Genomic DNA, 23451 nt, shown 5'->3' with positions numbered 1-23451 from the left:
CAAACATCAGGCCTTCAAAGTCATTGGATTTGAGGAAGCTGATTTTATTTTGGTCAAATTCATCTGCCTGAGTCAATATTTCCGTTGTTATAAAACCCTAAGCTTACCGCTGAACCTAGTGTTCAGCTAAGTTTTGTTAAATAAATTGCCTCAAACCGTATTTAATTAAACTGCACACACCCTGTGTCTAGGTTACAGACGAAGAAAAGCTGCAATATTCCCAGGTCAAATAAGATTGGACCTTGTGTCTTGACTTGATACCATGGTGAGACAGATCTGATAAGAAAAGCATCCAATAAGAAAAGCATCCAATAAGAAAAAAAACAAACCAAAAAAAAACAAGGAGTTTTACAATTATAACAACTCTTTATTTGCATCTTTGAGGAAATTAGAGCGTGAACTGATTCTATTTTAAAAAAGCCAACAGTATGTGCAAATGTTACATAGTACATAAATACTCTTTACTATGTCATGTGCTTTCATTCAAAGAAATGTATCAAAATACTTTTGAACCAAAATTGGTATTGAAATGTTTCTCAGATATACCCAGCCCTAATTATCCGCATACAGATGTTTAATCTCAGTGTAGGATAGTGCCATTACCTTGTGTTTTTGTTTTAGATGTGTGGGAGAGATTTAAGAATTTCATTCGACAGGGGTTTTTTTTGTGTTTGTTTTTTTTTGTTTTTTTTTTAATTAAGTATAGATTTTTCCAGTCATAAAATTTTGTAAAATATAAACATTTAAATTGAACAGCCATTCAAATACCAAGTCACACCGTTTACACAAAGACAAAAAGGACTTGTAATTGAAACGACGAGTGCCGGTCGCGTACAGTTCACCGGCGACGCCTCTTGCCGGGTTTTGCGATCTGGGTCGTTGGAATTCCAGGAATAAAGGGGCCTCCAAAATCCTGACATCACGACTATATAAATACACATATATGGCTAGATAAAGTTTCCGCTACTCTGACTCTGGTTTGCCACTCATTTAATGCAAAACAAAGCTCACAGTTGTTTGGTATGGAGGGGGTGATAAGTGACTGAATTACACCATCTGCTCTCCCCCTTCTGGCTCCCCCCCCCCCGCTGTGGGCAGCTCCCTGTCTCAGGGCGGGGTGCAGACACCCCGCTCGTCATCTTTAGGACTGCACGCCAGCGCGCCGCCGCAGGGGGCGAGTGCGGCGGGTGCCTCAGTACTTCTTGACGTTGGTGAAGACCTTGATGGCGCCGGTGAAGTCAGCCGAGAGCAGGACCTCGGCGTGGTCGGTCTTCAGAGCTCCTGGAGAGGGGGACGACACGGCGCTTAGCGTTTCACGGCGCTCCCACCGCCTCTCCCTCGCGGGAGGGGGAGGGGGGTCCGGTTTCGAATGTCGGGGCCACGCACCTGAGGGAATAGTTTCCGAGTCGGCGGCGTCTAGGTCCTTGCACTCCGGCTCCGGCTTCTCCAGCCCGGCCTCTTGCGGAACAATGAGTCCTGGGTGCGGCGCGAATATGGCTGAGGTGACGACCGCGTTGTGAGCTGAAAGACGAGCAACGGAGCTTTAGTGGTAGATTTTTAAAGAAAGAAGGAAGGTAAAAGTAGCTTCAGTTGACATGAAGTTAAGTTCCTACATTTGACCCCGTCATGTAACCGCTGCATTTGTAATATCTGATACTGGTGAGGCCCGCGCTGCGGTCGACCGTCCTAGATGACGTCACCGTAGCGTGCGTACAGTTTGACCAGGTGGCGCCGGCGGCAACGGTGATGATTCGACTGAACCACAGATTGCGTTAAAAAAAACGGAAATTTAGTTTCTCGCACCGCGCCCGACCCCGGCCCAACGCTCCCGCCGAGGAACGAGCCGCGTCGGCTGGGTCGCCCGGAGCGAACCGAGATCAACGTCAAAACCCGACTCCAAACATCATCTCGTTATTCTGGCCGACGTCACGACACACGTTACCTTTGATTCCTTCCCAGAAGTCATTGCGGTCACGTCGTACGGAGTTGAATTTGCTCAGGTCGTGGTAAGTGCTCCAGATGTACACGTACTTATCCTCCGAGCCGCTGACGATGAAAGAGTAGTCGTGACTGGAATAAAAAAAAAAAAAAAAAAGTAAAAAGTGAAATGAAAATGAGTTGTGCGTGTCTGTGGGTGGTGCAGGGCGCGGTGCAGGGCAGCACCCACCTGAAGCTGGCCTTGATCTGACTGCTGCTGTTGACGTAGCCCTTGTACTTCATGGACAGGGACAGGTCCCTCAGGTCGTACAGGCGGATGCGGGAATCATTGGAGGTCACCAAAATCTTAAGGGGGGGGAAATGAGGGCGGCGTCTTAAATGCCGGTGCCGACAGGAAGGAACCTTCCTCCGCCCGAGGATGAATCGGAAATGGCCGCCCGGGATGCAAATGCGCGGGAATTTCCTGACGACGGGGGCAGACGACGTCGCCGTGTCGAATATTTGCTGCCCGTCTTTGCCGGAGTAAAATATTTTTAAAACTTTTTGCCGTCCTCCGTGTCGGAATGAGCCGGAGGTTACGCGGCAGATCAAGTCTGCTGCAAATATGGACAAGAGACGCTAATAAAATCACTACAGTTCTTATATATAATAAGACACAAAAGAATGTAGTTTACTACATTTTATTGGAGTCATCTCCATAGCAACATGTCTATCGCCGTTTAGTTTTGCCGTCGTATCTCTCCCTCGCTCCGGATCCCCCCTCTCCCCCCGCCTCCCCCGGTGCCCTTCAGAAGGTGCCGTTATCCCGTCTTCCATCTGAACGCAGCATTAGCGTTGTTAACAAATAATAAACATCGTCGCCCCCCCCCTCGGCCTCGCCAAGCTCCCGTTTTCTACGCGCGGCCATGTTGGTTGTTTGCGGTTCTTCTTGCAGCCTCCGTCTCCTTCTACTTCCTGCTTCACTGGGCTTTTTTTTTTTTTTGACTGCGCCCTGTCGTTCCAGTGAGTACTACTACTTCTTGGCTGGGTATCCCCCCCCCCCCCCCCCCTCGAAACGCCCGCGCCCCAAACACTCCCGTCGACACGATTACTACAACACCGCCGACATCAGTTCTTAGCGATAAGACAAAATATGAATCGACCAAATTCTTATTCGCAATCAATTGATCGTCGGTTCGTTTGATCGCAACAGAGTCGCTTGGACCAAACCTTACTTTGCTCTCTCCGGGCAGAGGCTCGATGCCGGTGATTTTGCGGCCCACTCTGTTCCTCCCCCTCGTGGACCGCACGTGAATTTGAGTGTGGTATTTCAGGCGCTGTTCAAAGTATCAACAGGAAAAAAACAAAACAAAAGGTCGTCACGTCAACCTCCCAGTCACCTGGGAGAGAACGGTGACAACAGGTACAGGAGAACAGATGGAAAGTGGCAATCCGCAAGATTGTGTTATTAAAATCCCCTTTTCTTTATAATAAATAAATAAATGAATAAAAACAATAACAAAAAAAACCAAACAGCCATTTATTCTATTTGTAGTCACAACGAATTTGGTAAAACCAGCGTAGCTAGTTGAGGTCAGTAAACTTTCGATATGGATGAAGATTCACAAAAAGGGGCCGTGCCCTCGAACAGAAAAACATCCCTACCACCTCAATTGACGAGAAAAAACCCCCCCAATAATAATAATCAACTAACAGATCAGAGGGTGAACCCAGATTTACGACATAAAACCAAACGGAATTCTGGGATTTGGCGCGGCCCGCGCGGCACAGACGGATTTCCACTTCGACGGAATTTGGGAGGTGACAACGCGTGGCGACAAGAGAGGAGGCGGGCGGGGTCGGTACCTCCGTGTCGTAGAAGATGCAGCGCCCGTCGTAGGTGCCGATCACGGCGTACTTCCCGTTCTGGCAGAAGTTGGCGGCCGTGATGAGGCGCGTCTGGCCGTCCACCTCGTTCCACAGCGCCACCTTCTTGTCTGGAATGTTCCACAGCCGCAGCTTCCCGTCCAGCGAGCCGCTCAGGAAGTACCTGTCGTCCTGGGGGAAAGGGGGAGGTCTGCTCACTCTACATTCAGGAAGTCAGTACATCCTGGGCTGGGCAGGACCTCAGCCTCACATTTTGATACCAAGGGTCGCCTCACATTTTGATACCAAGGGTCACAATTATTCATGTGTTTTAGTTCATTATTATTGTCCAATATTGATGAGACGGGGTACAATACAATTCTATACGATCAATAAATTGGAAGTACTTTTTTTTTTTTATAAAATATCATTATAATTAAATTATCACTACCAGCTTCAGTGTGACATAATATTAACATAATGAGTCATTTAAGCGGCTTCACTCACTCGTGGATGGAAGGCGATGGCGGTGACAAAGTCGATGTGCTGAAAGCAGCACAGACACTCCCTCCTGGAAATGTGCCACAACCGAACCGTCTTATCCATGGAGGAGGAGAGCAGGAAAAAGTTCTGCGATCCCGGAGAAACGAAAAGTAAGAAATCTAACGGAGACTAAGGGTTATTAAAAATAAATAAATAAAAATAAAATAAAATAAAATAAATAAATGGGGCGGGTGCTAAGACATCACCTTGGACCAGGACAGGTCCAGCAGGTCGGCTGTGTGGCCTTTGTACTTGCAGAAGGGCACTTGGCGGAAGGGGGCGTTCCTGTCCTCAGTGTCCGGGTCTTCCGAAGCGCCGTAAAGCTGCGAGGGGAAAGCACAACCCCTGTCACCGCGAAGCTTTCAGAGAACTGGGATGGAACCAGGGCGTCCGCGAGCACCACAAAGTTACATTCAATACCTCTAAAGACCTCGCCCATGTGCTTTTTGTTTGTTTACGCATCATTCACTCACCCCGGGATCTGTGTCAGATTTCGAAGAGCACAAACTTTCCTGAGACGGAGACGGCGACACTCGCCCTGGATGAGACGGAGGAGAGACCGTGAGGCGTCGATAACCCATCGGGAAACGGCGAGACGTTAAATAAAACACATTCTGCTCACGAGGGGGGCTCACCTTCGGTGTTGTACTTCATCCTCATGTTGTTGAAGTAGTCGAAGGCGTTCTTCAGAACCCAGATGCGCACCACGTTATCTTGGCCCGCCGTCGCCAAGAGCCTCCCGCAGTGAGAGAACTTCATGGTCCACACCGCCCCCTCGATGACAAAACGTGGAAATTTTAGTAAACTATATATGTAAGGACTGTGATAATCTAGTTTGTTCATAGTCATTTGTATTTATACGCTAAATACTCCAAAAAATAATTTATCCTGTGCATAGTATTGCATGTATTTTGTATATTTTTTATATATCTGACTACTTCTGTTTTTGTTATTGGCCATCTTTATATATTTGAACATTTTTAAGTCACCTTTTATTTATCAGATTTCTTTTTCTATGCCAATCGTCAGCAGTGAAACACACCAAACCTCACCCAAACAAATTCCCAGTATATGTAAATGCACCTGCCGAAATAAACCGACTCAGATGGAAACGGAGGCCTGCGTGTCTCACCATGTGTTCTCCGCTCAGGTCCTGCACCACCTTGATCTGGTCAAAGTCGAAGGGGCCCTTGAAGCTGTGTGCGGCCTTGAACTTGGCGGGGCGGGTGTAGGGCATGCCCTCATCGTCACTGGAGGACGGGTCATCCTGGTCTGTGTGAAAAACTGACACCAGAGGTTCTCACAGCTTCCCGAGCGCCAAAGCTTTTTGAGGGTCATGGCGTTGAGTTCACATCATTTGACTAGCTTCCTAAATTGAAACCTCATTCATTTTCAACCGCACGCCCCCCTCCGGCCGGTGATTGTCGGAATCCATTACATCCAGCGATGACGCAATTGTCCAAGTTATATCGCAACTTCAAATCTGTCATTAGTCTCATACTCTGCGGCCAGCTTATGATTTCTCATGTACTTACAAATTCATAACTCAAGGTCACACCTTTCATTTTCATTAGCACCGGATGACGGCATTTACAGCCAAATGTCAAAGTGCCATCATCACCCCTCACACTCTCTGTCCACGTGATTTAGAATAGCATTAATGGAAAACCAGCATGTGAAGAGAAAACAACAAAAAAAAAAAAAAACCTGAGTGGCTTGAACTGGCGTTGTAGCTCACCTTCATCCCGAACACTTTTCACTTTGTTGACCGCCTTCTCTCCGTACTCCTCAGCCAGGTGCTTGGCCCTCTTCACAGATTTGCCCAGAAACTTCTTGAACTGTGTTCTGCAAAGTGACAGGAGATAACAGAGACTCTACAGGTATCTGAAAATATAATTTATGGCTTTAGACATTTTTAATACCTTAAATGGAATTTGTAGAAAAATGAAAACATAAAATAAACATACAACATACAGAAGCGCTCTAATCTTTAGAATATTTGACACATAAGGCAAAATCACAACAGTTTTACTTTTAGGGCATAGCCTATATATTATGATCATCTACCATTTTTTGAACAACTAAATTATTTTTTACAAATTTAAAAAATATATATTTTATGATAACCTAATATCTTAATATGTATCATTACTTAAATTATAAGACTTCTATATTTACTAAATCACCTAGTAAATCTTATATTACTATTTTAGGCCTACACATGAGGCAGGAAACTGCGCTTACGTTTTCTGTTTCAGTTTCCCTCCATCCGTGTCAGTCAGCGCGGCAGGAGGCTTGTCATCGTCATCTGACTGCGCTGCATCAGTTCTGAGAACAACAACAACAACAAAGAAGGTCGGACGACCACGTTTTGCCGAATTCCCTCCAAAGTAAATGTTTTGAGGAAGCACACGAGGGCGGGCTGGGCGGTAAATCCATATCGTTGTTTGTCATCAAGTGGTACTTTCATAATGTCATCCATAGTTTTATCATCTGAATTAAACAATATTTCTCACATTGAGGTCAGAGAGAGAGAGAGAGAGAGAGATGAGAGAGAGAGAGAGAGAGAGAGAGAGAGAGAGAGAGAGAGATGAGAGAGAGAGAGAGAGAGAGAGAGAGAGAGATGAGAGAGAGAGAGAGAGAGAGAGAGAGAGAGAGAGAGAGAGAGAGAGAGAGAGAGAGAGAGAGAGAGGAGAGAGAGAGAGGAGAGAGAGAGAGAGAGAGGACGAGACTGAATATCGAGAGAGAGAGAGAGAGAGAGAGACGAGACAGGAAGAGAGGGAGAGAGAGATTAACTGGATTGGTGTTTTGCCTTTATAGAATGCACGCTCATCTGGTTGTGCTACCAGGACAAAAATCATAATTTACATAACCGTATAGTTCCCACGCCAAAGAACTGGATTATTCAGCACATTAACGAAACTATTGTGAGATTTCCTACATACTTCCATATCCCCCCCAGTCCCAATTCCCGGATGCACGTTCAACGCATTTAAATAATGAGGACGGCCGAGATTTAACAACAATTTGTATGTCCTCTCACGTGATGTACTCCTTGGTCCTTCTCATGATGTGAAGAGTTAGCGGGTTAATTCCAGCGGAAAGTTTCTCCTCGGCCTGGATGAGAGGGATCTCCTCTCCGGTGTCAAGATTCTTGATCATAACACTGGCCAAGATTTCCTGTGTGTTAAACATGCAAATAATGAGACTCAACTTTTTCACCTTTTAGTATTGCCCCGTTCGACTGCAAAAGCACAGTGAGAACTTGCAGCAGAGTGGTAAGTTTCTAGATAGAAAAGACTTGTACCAAGCGAGGTCGCGCTATGAACAGCTGTAAATGATGGGAACCAACACATAAGGTCTGGGTTGAAAAAAGCAAACCTATCCTGCAACATACACTTTAAATTAATTTGACATCTCAGGGATAGCACTTAAAAATACTAGAGGAACCACTTACGACCATAATAAAGACATAATACAATTCAGAATTATCAGGGGTTTTTTTTTTGTCTTTTTTACAAATAAAATGAAAATAAATATACAGATTGGACTCTTACTTCATCAGTCAGCTCTCTCCCAGAGTCGGAGCGTGGTCGCTGAGGGCTGGACGTGCCTCCATCACTGGGGGTGGAGGCCTGCTCCTCCTCGTTCTCCTGATCAAACACATTGATCAGAACCACGACGTGCGAGGTCGCTCGTACCCGTGGCGTGTTTCAACAACCAAGTGCTACTAAACGGGCAGCTTTTGCAGCCTCACTGACCTGAGCTCTCACCACCTTGTCCCCACTGGTGGCACTGGCAAGATCCAGGGAATGCTGCAGCTCCTTTGTGATGCTCCGCACCGTGCTAGTGGGGGACAACAGGCCGGAGGGCTCCAACACATCCACGCTGATTGGAATAGCTGCAGACAGTGGCCAGCCACACGGAAAAACACCAGGTTCAAGAATCAACGTCCACACTCAATGCTCCAGATTAGAGCCGTTACAATTATAACATAATCGCCTGATCGCAATTATTTGAGCTCAAATTGAGGTGATCGCAATGTGTGTGTGTGTGTTTGATGTGTGAGAGGTTAAAATTAGAGAAGTGGCCAGTCTAGTTATTTTATTGCTTGACGATTTCAGCTTCCCCCTTGAATCACCAATTTTAAAAGAATCTTTTATCAAGCCTTGCAAGCCCACTGTCTAACATATGCACTTTCGTACCCCCAGCCTCACTGCTTATTGTGAAACAGTGGATTCACATAGGGCACAAAAAAAGCAAGGGTGTTAACACTGCTAATGTAAAAATAGAAGTTGTTATTCATGTTGGAAGAACATCAGACAAACCCTTCTACAGCTCATTGGTTCACCAGAGTACTCCTGGGAGTATTTCAGGAGACAATTCAATTTCAATTCAATTAAAAGGATAGAAATATGTGAAACTGTATAAGGTGCCAAGAACACTGCAATGGGTCTGCACAGGACTTTCTAGTGTGGTTAGCCATTCAACCTGGTATCTTCACCTCTGTACCTAATTCTGGTGAAACACGCCGTACAGCGTTATGTACCTTCAAGTCCGCTCAGCCGTGGAGACCCCTGATTCTTCCTGCTGAGAGGGGGAGTCCGCCAAGATGGCGGAGGGGGCCTCGGTGGTGGAGCGCCACCAGGAGGAGGTGGCCGAGTGGGAGGGCAATTCTTGGTGCTGGCCACAATGTCCGGCTCCACTGTGAACTGTCGTGGGGGTTTGGTCGGTCCAGAGGAGTCAGAATCAGCTGACCCGTCTGCGAAGGGGACCTGTTCCAATATGTCTGCAGGTCCGCACTCAGAGTCCCCGTGCGCACCCCCAAGGGGCTGATCAGGCCGACGGCGCCCCAAGGTACTGGTGATGTCTGGGGGCTGCTCGTGTTCTTGTGGCACATCTGAAGGCCCGGGGATGTCTGGGGGTTGCGGGGCGGACACACTACGTACTCCCATCGCTGCTTCACTTTCCTGTAGTTCCAACAGCCCATCCACACGCTGAGGCTCCACAATGGGCCTAGTGAGATCCACAGCCACGTCAGGAGCTTTACTGTTATTCTGTAGCTCCGACCCCACCCGTACGTCAGCATGGAGCTGATCTAAAAGCTGATCCACTTCACTAGCACTCCCCTTCTGGCTCTCCTCAATGATGCTATCAATGATCTGGAGGGGATCAAAAATACAAATAATTAAAAAAATGTAAACCACCAGAAAGTATGCTTTGCACAATTGGAGCAGAACAGAAAATATCCAACGTCCAAACGATGTGAAACTAGGCCTGTCACGCTTTGTTGGACGATAATATTGTCTCGGAAATAATTGCGATAAACGATTGTCATTTTAAGACCATTTTTGGTCACTTACATAATGATAATATAATAGCATAATAATGCAAGTAGACACTTTCAAATAGCTATAAACGTTATTCTTAATATGCGCATTGTAATTTGAAAAAAATATTAAAATATCCTAAATGAATAAAACAAATAAACCCACACAACCAAAACAATAAATAAAATGGACTCTCGGAGTCGGGTATCACATTATCTTCATAGTCATCCTGTGTGTGTGTGTGTGTGTGTGTGTGTGTGTGTGTGTGTGTGTGTGTGTGTGTGTGTGTGTGTTGAGGAGCTGCCTGAGCCCTGCCCTCAGTGAAACTCCCACACACAGAGCAGACGAAAGGACAGAAGCAGCCCGACCAGAAATGATAAATGATCAGAAACGTGTCTCAACAGTTTTTGTTTTTTTCCCTGTTCATTCGGCTCAGTTACATTCATTTGTAAAATGGTTTACACAACGCAAGTGACACTTGTTTATTTGAAACACTTTATACAGATTTGTAGATTGTAGTGTTTATTAATCTTTTCCATTTGTATATATTGTGTTAAATGTATTTGTGAATACATAATTCCTTCTATAACGTGTTTTTATTCACTCTTATTTTATTAACTGAAACTTACAACATTTCAGCTACATTACATCATTTAGCTGGCACTTTTGTTCAAAGCCATTTCCAAATATATTTTTCAATAGGTTCAAGCATAAGAAGAGTAAAAAAAAACAACAGATTGATGTTACGAGCATCAGAAAGCAGCAAGTCGTTTTGATCGTAAATTCCCACGTGACTTTAGCGCAGCATCTGTAGGAATAAAAGAGGCAGAGAGTCCACGGTGGATTCTAGCGTAGATAAAACTCAGCCAGGGACTACGATCGTAGTCACTGTAAAAACTCCAAAAGACAAGGAGGAGATTGCGATTTTGGTGGATTCTTCTGTCGCTGAGGTACTGTTTAGGTTTTGTCAGGTCAATATATGGCGTAGCGGCAGCGGCGCTGTGAAAAAACGCTTATCCGCTGTGCTGTGCAATTCTTATAATGGTAGGGAAAACCCTGCTGTTTATTCTGGCATCATGTTGGCTAAAATGTTGGTGACATTCTTATGTAAACAAACACCTATGCAAACACAACGGGAAATTATCCAGGTCAGAAAAATGATCGCGGTCATGTCCATATATCGTACGATATATGGACACGATAAGTCGATCTAGTAATTATCGCGACAGGCCTATGTGAAACTTCCATTTCAACTGCAGTTAAATAAAATAATATGTGACCTACAAACAAAGCAAGTAGTGAGGCTTTTTCTGGCTGCCCAGTGCGGGACAGAAAACAACGGGGAAAAGTAAAAATAAAAATAAAAGATCACAATACCTGAAGGGGATCATCTTGAGGAGTCTCTGACGACGCCAAGTCACTGCTCACGTCTTGTGCTGGAGCTGTAGACCCCTGCAAGCATTTGAACTATTGCTGTGAATGAAGACACTGTTTCCCTGGAAGCAGCGACTCAAGGTTTGGATAAAAGCCCTCATGGAGGACCATGTGAGGGTGTTTTCAAACTCGGCCCGTTCCAGACTCTAAAATGTACTCTGACCCTTCTAACACAAGCCACACAGCCACGCGGTTCACTTTGAGGTCCAATTACTTTGTCCTTCTCCTAAATCATTTTGCAGCTGGTTCACTTTTTGGTTAAATTACAAGTTTGTTTTGGTTAATTTAAAAATGAAGCCCATGTGAAAACACCCTCAGGCAAAGCTACATGTACCACGAGCAAGTTACAAGCTTTAAAATAAATACATGAGCAAGTTACCGTTTGATTATTTTGACCCTTTCTCTAGAACGTTTTAACTGAAACAACTTTAAGGTGAAAAGTTGAAGATTAAAATCACTTTTCGCCGCCAGCCCCTCACTACTGAGCCAGTGTGCGTGAACCTTTTCCGCAGAGGGCACCGAGGTTACGTGGTGGTGTAAACAGAAAGTGTTAACATCAAACTAGAATCAACATTCAATCAATCATTTATTCCCATTGTATGTCATTTAATCTGCAGAGGTTGTTCCATCTCGACAACCACTCGATAAAGGTAAACAAACATACCTGAGGCGAGGGAAAGGCCAACTTTGCAGGAGACCTGAAGAAAATGGAAGAGATCTCATATTGGTAACATTCCCAAAGTTGGGTCTTTCATAAATATCCAAGGCTGTGCTGATGAGCGTTTGAGCTTCACCATTTGAACATGAGACTCTTAAAAAAAAAATGTATTTTTGGTGCATATGTGGAATTTTTAAATCACGCTTTCCCAAAGTGCAGTTTATGTGTGTTTTACTGCCATGATCACAGGGACAACGTCATGTGACCCCAGGAAACCAAACACCTGGATGCGGGTAAAGAATTCCAACTCAATCAAGAGGTTTAGGAATAACAAACCTACATCTAGGTAATCTATAACACAACGTTTTGGTTGATAGCACAATAGGCAATGGTAAAAATAATACAAAAAAATATATTTTTAAAAATGCATGCTCTGCAGAACAATGCACACTGTGGAAAATAGAAACGCGTATCCATAAATGTGTATAAAATAAAATCTATTAGGGTCAGGCGTTGGAAAAACTTAATGAGTAACTTGAATGGATAAAATGCTTTCTTACACTTTGGGAGACGGAGCAAAAGTGACGTCTTCGGGGGCATCGTAGAATTCCTCGGTGTCACTGGTGTCTGACGCCATGTTAAGTCAATAATAAGTTACATTTAGCTGCGAAAGGCCAGTTTGTGCTTAGTTCCTTGACTGACGTTAGCCGCTAACTTGCTAACGCTACGAGTGAATACATCTGCCCGGGCTAGCGCTGCTAGCCTTTAGCCAACTAGCTAACGCTTTCTATCTTCCAGTTGGTGTCATATACTGGCCGAAACCTGTCGCCCGCCAGCGCACTGTCTTCCGTTGGGGTGGGGCCGTCGGGTCGCAGCCTTCCCGCAACATAGGGGGTGGCGGCCCAGTAGCCGTCCACCGGCTGACCAGCGAGCACCAGGAGCTAAACACCGAAAACAGACCAGGAACGCCAAGACACAACGGTGTCGCTTCGAGGAGCGTCCTCTGGGCGGGGCTTTCCGCGGCGTTCTGGCGCATTAGCGCCGCCCGCTGGCTCCTTTCACTCGACTCGTTTCTGCTTTTGTTCTTTTATGATCGTTTATTTTGTCAAACTCCGCACTTACACTTATATATGCACACACATAATATACTGCCAGTTTATTTGTTGTATACTGTTATCATATACTGTTTATTTGATTCGTTATTGTTATTATATAGGGTTAGTATATTTTATGATAATGATGATGATGATGATGTTTATTATTATAATTATAACAATAATATTATTACTATAATTATTATTATTATTATTATTATGATCCTCATCTACAGAATGTAGGATGAGGATCTTATTGTTATCGCTGTTTATTCTTCTTGTATTTTTGCGGCGGCTCTTTGGGGCCTTAAGATACTCGAAACTTTGCACAAACGCCCTCTTTAAAATTAAAAAACTTAAAAATCGAACTCTTTCACTTGTTACCATGAACTCACCAAACTCTGTACACTTACGTACCATCACTAGACTTGAACTCACGAATGGCGGGACACATATGTAACATCACTAGACTTAAAAAAAAAAAGTATATATATATATTTTGCCGCCGTGATCGAAACCCAACAGCAATCCGCCATATTGACCTAAAAGTGTCACTTTTAGGTCATTTTCATGCTCCGTACTTTCGCGGAGTCCTCCAAACCGATATTCCGGGTCCCAACGACACTTGCACTTCGAGGATCCGGTCATCGCTGCCTGCAACTTTAATTATTATTATTATTATGATTATTGTTAATATAATTATGAAAATTGTTATTATTAATGTTGTTATTATTATTATTATTGTTATTATTGTTATTATTGTTGTTGTTGTTGTTGTTTTTTTATTATTGTTGTTATTATATCATTATTATTGTTATCATTGTTATTATTGTTATTATTATTATTATTGTTGTTGCTGTTATCATTATTATTATAATTGTCATTATTATTGTTGTTATTATTATTATTATTATTATTATTATTATTATTATTATTATTATTATTATTGCCATATTTTATTGTGTACAGTTAACTCTTAGGTTTATTGTATATTTTCTAATTACCATTTGTACTCACTAGTTAACATAGTCTGTACAAGCTGTACAAGTGCTACACAATGCACATCTTATACCACTCTGGAGTATGATTATTAAGACTGTTGTTATTTGTTAGGGCTGCTGTTATATCAGGATCCTTGTTATTATGGACTGCTGTTATCACTGTGTGCCACTCTCTGACTGTTGTTACAACCGCATGCTGTATTTTGACTGTTGTTAATACTGCTCTTTGACTGCTGGTGTTACTGTATGACAGTACTCTATTACTGGATGGCACCTTTATTATTATGTTGCAATACTGTAACTTGTACTGACTGTAAATTAAGTGCTACTTGTCCATGTTGGGCCCACAAGTTACAACAGTACTACCTCATGTTAACCTGTGTAGATGCATTTCATGTGTACATACTGTATGGTTTGAAACAACTCCCCTTTTCATTGGCTAACATTATGACCATAATCCCACACAATACTGTAATATGTCCCCCTTCTAGAGAACAAAGGGTAGAATGCCTTTGTCCCATCACACTTTAGGGGATTATTCTGCCTCTTTTGCCGGAAGGTCTGTCCCTATCTAATCCTGCAACACAAAGAAAATAATCAACACTGGGCGTATATTAAATCTCAATATTGTTGATATGTTGACATACACATTCTCTTGTGCCCAAAGCTCTCTGTAAACATTTATATTATTAGGGTTTATTTTAGGGATCTTTTTTACTGTCTGTACCGCACGTTTTGCCTTGCCGTTGCTGTGTTGGAACTTTTGGCTGCTGGTGGCGTGACAAAACCCACACGACGCCGCAAAGGCAGTGCAGGCAAGTCCCGAGAACTGAGGCCCATTATCTGACACTAGGACCTCTGGAACTCTGTTCATTTTAGCTGAACGTGGACCTTGAGAAGTAGTCGACCCTCTGTACGTAAGTCTTGTTTCCCAGCATAAAGCGGCCCATCCCCAGCCTTTGCCAGGGGCGGTCAGGGTGTTGTGATGGTATGAGTGGCTCCTTGGGATTCTGATGCTGTTTTATACACGTTCTGCAGCTGAGCATTATTTAGTTTGTAGGACGGTCCAGTCCAGGCCACCACACAGATTGGCCCGCTCATTCCAAGATGAATCTTGGCGATCGTTCCGCATCACTGAAGGTATGACAAGCCTGGTATCTTTCAGTGGTAAGCTTAGAATGCTGTGCGCTGTCCCACCTCAAATCCATCACCAACCCCCTCCTGGACCTAGTGCATTTCATTCTCTAGGACCATCAGCACTGGTGTCCCCCAACGCTGCGTCCTCTCCCCGCTGCTCTTCTGGCTGTGCATCTCCAGACACCAATCTGTCAGGTTCCTGAAGTTTGCAGGTGACACCACCCTGACACCACGAGTCTGCCTACACAATGGAGGTGCACCACCTGGCTTCCTGGTGCAGCCAGAACAATCTGGAGCTCAACGCTCTGCAGTCAGTTGAGATGGTGGTTCAGATGGACTCCAGGAGAATCCCTGCCAGGCCTGCCTCCCCTCCTTACCCTGTGCAACTCCCCAGTCAACACTGTGTAGTCCTTATGTTTCCCGGGCAGCACAATTGCGCAGGACCTTAAGTGGAAGCTTAAATTCAGCTCCCTCACCAAGAAGGCCCAGCAGAGAATGTAACTCCAGCGGCCGCTGAAGAAATTCAACCTGCCACAAGCAGTAAGCACTTACACACAGTAGTCCTGTCAGCATGAATCAGAAGGAAAAAGAGAGAAATGGGAGCGGTGAGCCAAGATGAGTGAAAATTTGCAGCGGGAGGCAAGTGCACTGTCATGGCCCCGGCCGTGCCTGCAGTTGTTTCCGCGTTTTTCCCTTTCCCCCATGTGTCTCCTGTCTCTGTCTCCCTCTGTCTGTCTCAGTGTGTGAATGTCGGTGGGGGCTTGGCTTCTGCTCCTCACTCTGCTCCACCGGCACACCTGTAGCCAATGGAGTCTGTTTTGTCCTTCACCAACCCATGACCCGGGATCGTCCTCCTGCCTGCCGTCCTCTGCCACCGCTGCACAACTGCCAGCTCTTCATCCCCATTCCCCATCTTCCCTCCTGCTACATCCTAAAATAAACTTTTTCCCTTTATGTTCTCTGAGTCCGTGCATTCAGGTCCCATCCGTGTTCGTGACATGCACGAGCAGCACCCGGGCTAAGTGCTACATTTTGTCATACAACCACCTGAGCCCTTTGACTCAGCCACAACAGTGGACAAAAAGACGGAGATTCGAAAGGTTCCGTCAGGCGAGTGACCTTCAATCAAGCTCGGAGGAAAACCAAGTCCATACGCTAATTTATTGCATGGGGGAGGAAGCTCACCATGTATTGAGAGGCTCACATCTAGATGATGAACAGTAGCAATATGAAAATGTGAGGGACGGCTTCTGTGGCTTTTTTTTATTGTGAAAAATGACGTAATTCATGAGCATGCACATTTTAATCAGCGGAAACAAGAGGACAATGAAACTGTGGATTACTATGTCACTGCCCTGTATGCTACTGACACTGCCCTCCTGCCTGCCACCTGCAGAAAGAAGGGATCCCTGGAGGACACTTTGTGAGAAGACAAAGCTGGAATGTAGGGTGGCAGGGCATGGCCAAGCTGCATGCCTCCCAGGGCGCCCCCAGACAGAAAGCGGAAGAGTCAAAGCAATATTGCCAACAGCTGCAGGCTTCTGAGGAATACTTGCGGGCCGTGCAGAAGACGCTTGAGTAAAATGAGAAGGAGGAGCAGTTGGAACAGGCCAACGAAGAAGTGAAGAACTGTCAGGGCACGGTGCGCCAGCAGCTGGCGAGACTGAATGACGTGCTGAGGAGGTTGGGGCAGGAACTGGACGAGCAGAGCAGGAGCCTCCGTTCTCAGCTGAAACTTAAAGAAAAAGATGGACTGGCTTTGACACACAAGCTGACAAGCGCCCAGCAGGAAGCAAAGCGTCCTTGGTCACACCTGGACGAGATCCGGCGAGAGCGTTCTTGGGACCCGAGTAGAGCGCACGGAGCAGGAGAACCAAGCTCTACAGGAGGTCCAGGGGCCGAGGCAGGACAGACTGGCCCTGCAGGACCAGATAGAAACAAACAGACGCACAAACTCAACAGAGCCCTGGCTGAAGCTCAGGAGAAGAGTTCAAGGTCAGAGACGGAACATTGGAAGAAACTGTATCAAGAGTCGTTTTGTAAAGTCAAGCCCTTCCAGCAGCAATTGAATGGTTTTGCGGCGGAGCGATCCGCCCTGCTCAATGAGAACGTGGTGAACCAGGAGCTTAACCGCCTGGCCGATGCCTACGCATGTCTGCTGGGTCACAAGAATCACGTGGTGAAACTGAAAGAAGAGAACTTTGGCCTCAAACAGGAGCTGACTAATCTCCTGGCCCACGTGAGCCGACAGAAAAGCGAGATGTTCCCGTCCTGTGAGGAGATGGTGGAGCTGATCAAGGTGTTCCCTAGGACGGAGGCCCTGTTTATGACTGCCGCAAGTGCGAGGGCGCAAGGCAGCACGGGCCGCAAACGATGCCAGCAGGCGCTGGCGACCTGGCTGAAGCCAGCAGAACGGGCTGGGGTTCAACGTCAAATATTTAATCCCACCCACCATGATTTGACTGGTTTAACTGTTGAATTTGGGTGGGGTTAAACCTTGATTTAATTGGTTTGGACTTGGATTTGGGCTGGGTTTAACAACATGGGGAACTGCTCCTCTGTGAACACTGTTTCGAATTTTAAACATAACTAGTACATGCCCGTTCAAAATGTAAGACTCGCTAATACAATTTGAATAGCACAGGTGGACACAAAATGTCAATGATTCAGTCCTTAGCATGGCCATTTAAGACACCTTTTGTGATTCAGTCGCAGAGCCTGAAGTCCCGCCACCCGCTATCTGGCTTTTCTCGTTATTGAACATTTCTTGAGATTAAACGTTTCGCGCGTCCAAATTGCACCAAACTCAACATACAATTACAACACAATACAAGTAAATAATGAATGGTTGTTGAGATAATTGAAAGACGGACAGAAATTCCTATAGATTCCATAGAGATAACTAAGTTTGTCCTTGACAGTAACATTACATTCTGCAGCTAGCATCTATTCCCGAGAAAAAGCTAACATTATCATTGATTTGCAACCCTGTTACTGTAACTGGTTACTAGTACTGTACATGCCAGTTCCAAATTGAAGACTTTCTAAGACATTAATGGCACAGTTTAACAAAATGTCAGCGATTCAGTTTTGTGTTCCACAATGGAAGATGAAGCGGCCGGTTAAATACAGTCTTTGTGACTCAGTCGTAGAGCCCTGAAGCCCCACCCCGCTGGCTCGCTGTTTATTCAAAGTTTGTTAACATCACACGTGTCATGTGTCCAAATATGTCCAAAATTCGACACTGCAGGTCCTTTAATCCCCAAGCAATACACGGCCCCGGCTACCAGTGTAGGTACCAGATGTGCTTGGCCTGACAGATTGGCTCGCACACGTGAGCCAGAGGGTGAAACAAACCTTGTGACGCAAAGAAAGTGAGGGCCGGCGCGCACTGGATGAGGTGCGCGCCGGCACCTCATACTAAGCTCCCTAACTTAGAGCGAAATAAGTGGCAGAGAACCCCTACAAGGTTCCTTAAAGTTATCAAGACTAGTCCAAGGCACTTTGACCAACTAGTCAGCAACAGAATAAAGGAAAAGCTCAACAGAGCTGTATCAAGTTGCGATCAAAAAGCAGTGTTGCAACATGGCCACCAGCTAAGCCAGCAACCAGCAACACACAGCTCAGTAACCACAAACACCAGGAGCACCGGTTCTGGGGGCTGATATACAGCTCCACTAGTGCTCAAATGAAGTTCAGGTGTGGGTGATTCCAAAAAGATCCTGGAGGAAAGTTGGAGTGGAACTCCATGGGCCGCCCCAGGATTCAAACACAAAGTCGTTTTCAATCACATGCATCACGAGTATAGGTAATTGTGTACTTTATGTGCATCGTTATCCAGATTGACACCTGTGGATTAAAGAAGAATAAGCACAAACGATACAACGATACAATACAACAATACAAAACCTGGATAGGGACGCGTGAAGTTAACACTGAGTTGGAATGCTGCATCTCCCAGGAACACGTGAAGAACTCTGGTGTTGGTGCCAGGCAGGTTGTCAGGCAGTGGCAGTTCAAGACTCCCCGCGCAGAAGTGTCGACCCAGACAGACTCTCCCGGCAAACTCCCCCATCGCTCCCTCACCAGTATGAGCCAATGTCTCCCATGGGGAAGCGGTATTTCACATAGCAGACGGCCACGAAGACAACTGAGTGAGTTCCCTTGTAGTTAAAGTAGTCGCTCTCTGCACATGCCGGTGGTTTAATTTGCCCACGCTTCCCATCAACACATCCCAGTCAGTTGGGAAAGTTCCACACCCTCCAGAATTTGCGGTAAATCACTGTCCATTCACAGCCTTTGGGCATGGACACAAAGTCTTTTGTTAAGGCCTTCCACCGTAGATGGCTTGGCAAACCTTGGGCACAATCAGTGACACCGTCGTCGAGCCTAATTTGTAGCTTGCCGCAACAGTTTTCTGGCTACTACCAGAAGCAAGGTTCTAAAAGTAACCGCCAATCTGTCTTGTTAACTGACCAGCATACGAGGTGGCACACTGGCACGGTGGCACAGCGCTTGCACTGCTACCGCACAGCAAGAAGGTCCTGAAGTTAAGGTACGGAAAAATGCATCCTTTTCTTTTTAAGTCAAAAAGTTCTATGTTCAATTGATGTTCCATAGTACGTACATTCTTTTTATGTTTGGGTTTGGATTGCGACATGACTTCATATATTGAAATGACAGAGAACAGCATGAAGATAGTGTCATACATACACTCAGAAATCAGATAACCTATGAACCAAAAGAGATTGAAACTATCTTCAGGAACTATTATGGAAATTTGTATAGCCAACCTCCGTCTGCGGACATTGACCAAATCAACACTTGAGTGATTGCCTGAGTGATTCCTAAGGGAAAGAACAGTGAGACCTGCTCGGGTTACAGACCCACATCAATACCGAACAGAGATAATAAGCTGTATACCTTGATGATTGCAAAACTATATCAACACTTAATGAATTGCATCATAGATGACAGGCTTTATTAAAGGGCACCAAACACAAGCGAACATAAGGAAAACCCTACACATCATTGAACATGTTTAATGGTCAACAAAAATATCAGTGCAACTGTAATAAGTCTTGATGCAGAAAAAGCATTTGACAGTGTAAACTGGAGATTTCTGTATCAGGTACTTGAGACATTTGGACGAAATGACAAGGCCATCCGATGTATTAAAACACATTACCAAAAATCAACTGCAAGGATAAAAATAAATTGCAGTCTGACTGGGTGTACAATATTAGAAATGTCTGCCAGGCAGGGATGTTGTCCTTCGCTGACCTTATTCTCAATTTTTATAGAGCCTCTGGCTAAAGCAATGAGGCAGAATACAGACCCTAAAGGGATAAAGGTTGGGAACGAAGAACACATCACTGGACTCTTTGCTGATGACGTGATCTGTTATTTATAGGACCCTGCCGCATGCCTTCCTATATTAACCAATCAACTGGAGATGTTTGGCTTCTGCTCTGGATATAAACTGAACTTAGCAGAAACATAGATTTTAACAATGGATTACTACCCATCCAAAATTATACGAGAAAAATATAACTTGATAGCTTATTGGTGTGCTAAGGACTACAGTATAAGGCAAAAATGGAAACATCTCGAGCAATACTGTACAAGGAAGGGGAATACAAAGCCTCAATGGAGACAGAGATGTAGCAGAGGATTTATTTGAATGGGTAGATACTGCCACTCGATTTACGTTAGAGTTGTGGTTTAATCGAATACAAATATATAAATATACAAATATATACAAATACAAATAATATAAATATATATTAGAGAAAGTGTTCCGACTACTTCGATGGATAGCCTATGGCAGACATTCCTTCCCGGGCACTCTAGACCAGAGGTTCAAACAATGGATTCCAAGTTGAATAACAGCATTATGCACAGTAATTAAAAATGGAAATGCGAGGAGTTTCCAGCAGCTGATACAAAACGATACATTAAACAACCAGGACCACTTAAGATATTTTCAGTTAATGGACTTTTATGGTTGAGAAATAAAGCACAATGTAAATTTTGATAAAAATTGAATAATTACAACCTAATTGGAGTTTACAATTCAAATAAATATAAAACAGTAAATACATTATATCAGCACCTAATGGTGAGCAGAGGGAACACAACATTATATATAAAGCTGAAATGGGGAATAGAACTAGGTGTGAATATTTCAGAAGATGAATGGTTGCATACAGTATTTGGAGAATACACCAGTCGACAACATCCTCACGCACTTGGAGAGGACACTGTCGGAAGAATGTAATTAGATTCTTTACCCAAAATTAAGAGCGAATACTCAAGCAAAACCATGTTGGAGTTTGATGTAGGGCAATAAATGTAGACCGTTCCCATGTATTTTGGCTTTGTCCTGAAATTGCACAGTTGTGGAGAAATGTTCGATAATGGTAAGTAGCGGAATTCTGGGCCATGATATACCTAGGTCATGTATAGTACTGTACTTTGGTAATATAACAGGGGATATTATGTTAAGAGAAGAGAGATATTTGCGGGAAGTCTTGGTGACAGCTTAGTAAAAAGGCTATTACAAAAGGATGGTACAAGGCACAACCACCAACCCAAGATGGATGGCTGAAAATTGCGAATGAAATATATGATATGGAACAGTGAATTCATAGGATAAAAGCTCAAGAGGAGCAATGCCGAGGGAAACGGAGGAAATGGACTTTGTATCAATGTCATCGACAAGATAAGAGAATGAACCACTGAATATGTCACGAGAATAAATAGGTTTTTTTGAGAAACAGGGAAATCCATATCTTTTTATTTTTTATTTTTATGTGCATGTGATCTTTCTATAATGGAAAAAAGGATGCATGACATCCATGAAGTTCTGACGTCAGTCACATCTGCATGTGCCGCCATCTTGGTGAGGACCCGGCTGCTGACTAATCACTAGACTGCAATGCTGTCATGTCCGCTGTACATGCGTCGTTGTGCATGTGGTGTACGTTGCGGGGATTATAAAAATACAGTTTTTTACAAAATCATTCCACAATAATGGACCGATCTGGATCAAACTTGTAAGACAGCATGTCGGAAGTGCCCGAATACACATTTTAGTCATCTTGTGTGTGAGTGCGGTGGATCCATGACATCCACAGACTACGGACGTGAGTTTTTCATTTACAATAGCAATAGGACTCCCAATGAGAATTCAAGAGTGCAAGAGTACGAGAGAGTTCTGCGTTAACTCTACTGTAACCCAAGATCAACACTGAGGACCTGCCTCCATGGTGGTCATTTTGTACTCCCTAAGCCCCTCTCACAGGCTCAATTCTGGAATTTACCTTTGGGGATTGATAAAGTATCTTTATCCTATCTTGTCTTATCTTAATAACTCGATTGTATTATATGTCTCTCTTCACTGGAGCCTCAAACTATGACTGAATCAGGGAGGAAAATTACCATAATATGTACACATAATAAAAGTCCCTGTGAAGTTTATTCAGTGATTTGTTTCCAAACACATTACTGTATACATGTTAGAAAGTAATTGCTGAGAAGTACTGAACCATGTAGTACTGAATTGTGGAGCTGTGTGTGTGTGTGTGTCTGTCAGGGCAATTGTACTTTTAGTTAAGTAAAAGCTCCGAGTACTTCTTCCACCGCTGTCCAGTTGTCAGAAATCCAGGTCAGGGATATTCATGGGGTGTCAAGAGGTTCTGTATAGTGGGCAACACCGAGGTTGGTAAATTGTCACCAGACAAAAAACAAAAAAACAAAAAACAAAAAAACAAAAAACAAAACACACACACACACACACACACACACACACACACACACACACATCCTCACCGGGGAAATAACAATAATAACAATAACAATTTCATCCTGAGCAATCAGGTCCAGGTAGAAATGCCATGTCAACTAAAGTTGTTCAAACTGGGCCGTTGAAACCACGTTGAAAGGGTCAAAGTTGTTAATCGCCCCCAAAAGGAAGCGGCTTGAGTTCCCAGACGAGGAGAGAGAAGAGAAAGAAAAGAAAAAACAAAAACAAAAACAAAAACGGAAAACGAGAAGAGACGGCAAAGTCCCGGGATCAGAATGAATGAGCTGTGCGGGCAAAGCGGTTCTAAATACAGCCTCCCGTGCCGTAACGGGTCACGGGAGGAGGACTGGCGCTCGGGGGTCGGGGGTCTCCCCGCGCTCGATCGGTACCGTTCGCGCGATTAAAGCGGCGGCTCGCGGCGGCTCGCGGCGGCCGCGCGGGCGCTTCGGCGCTCGCCACTGCGCTCGAGAAGCGGCTTTATTTAGTCGCGGAGGCGCCGAGATCGACGCGCGGGCTCGGCCAATCGGGAGTGGCGATGCTGCGGCGGGTGCCAGTGAGCCGCCTTCCCGTTGGCCGCGGCGGCGCGGGGGGGGGCGGGGCGTGCGGGTTAAGTGGATTTCGGGAAGGGGGCGGGGGTGGTGGTGGGGGGGGGGGGTCGCGAGGA

General features: G+C 44.8%; 1 protein-coding gene across 2 annotated transcripts; it reads right to left on the bottom strand.

Moving 5' to 3' along the window:
- Positions 1-225: 225 nt before the first annotated feature.
- Positions 226-12692, bottom strand: wdr44 (WD repeat domain 44). 2 transcript variants are annotated; one of them, XM_080014331.1, is made up of 20 exons: positions 12309-12692; positions 11755-11788; positions 11034-11108; positions 8876-9488; positions 8088-8227; positions 7884-7979; positions 7370-7506; positions 6571-6654; positions 6065-6171; positions 5459-5610; positions 4962-5100; positions 4800-4864; positions 4533-4649; positions 4291-4413; positions 3784-3975; positions 3153-3254; positions 2168-2283; positions 1943-2070; positions 1387-1521; positions 226-1281 (listed from the first exon to the last, which is right to left on the bottom strand). In XM_080014331.1, the coding sequence occupies exons 1-20, from the start codon at positions 12383-12385 to the stop codon at positions 1193-1195; spliced, it is 2721 nt and encodes a 906-aa protein (XP_079870457.1). In that variant the 5' UTR covers positions 12386-12692; the 3' UTR covers positions 226-1192. The 2 variants fall into 2 exon arrangements, 1 of the variants encoding a protein (XP_079870457.1); XR_013844514.1 differs by lacking the exons at positions 226-1281; positions 1387-1521 and having other exon boundaries at positions 3784-3967.
- Positions 12693-23451: the final 10759 nt, after the last annotated feature.

The sequence above is a fragment of the Zeus faber genome (genome assembly GCF_960531495.2).
Source record: "Zeus faber genome assembly, chromosome: 14".
NCBI lineage: Eukaryota > Metazoa > Chordata > Actinopteri > Zeiformes > Zeidae > Zeus > Zeus faber.
This window is presented reverse-complemented; position numbering and strand designations above follow the sequence as displayed.

What these genes read in the sequence shown, in the direction of transcription:
- wdr44 (XM_080014331.1), bottom strand. Translation starts at nt 12,385, where the DNA reads ATGGCGTCAGACACCAGTGACACCGAGGAATTCTACGATGCCCCCGAA. An exon ending in AATCTGACACAGATCCCGGG is followed by an intron (nt 4,650 to 4,799) that starts GTGAGTGAATGA and finishes TTCCCCTCGCAG; the next exon opens with CTTTACGGCGCTTCGGAAGA. An exon ending in CCATCGCCTTCCATCCACGA is followed by an intron (nt 3,976 to 4,290) that starts GTGAGTGAAGCC and finishes CCTTTCCCCCAG; the next exon opens with GACGACAGGTACTTCCTGAG.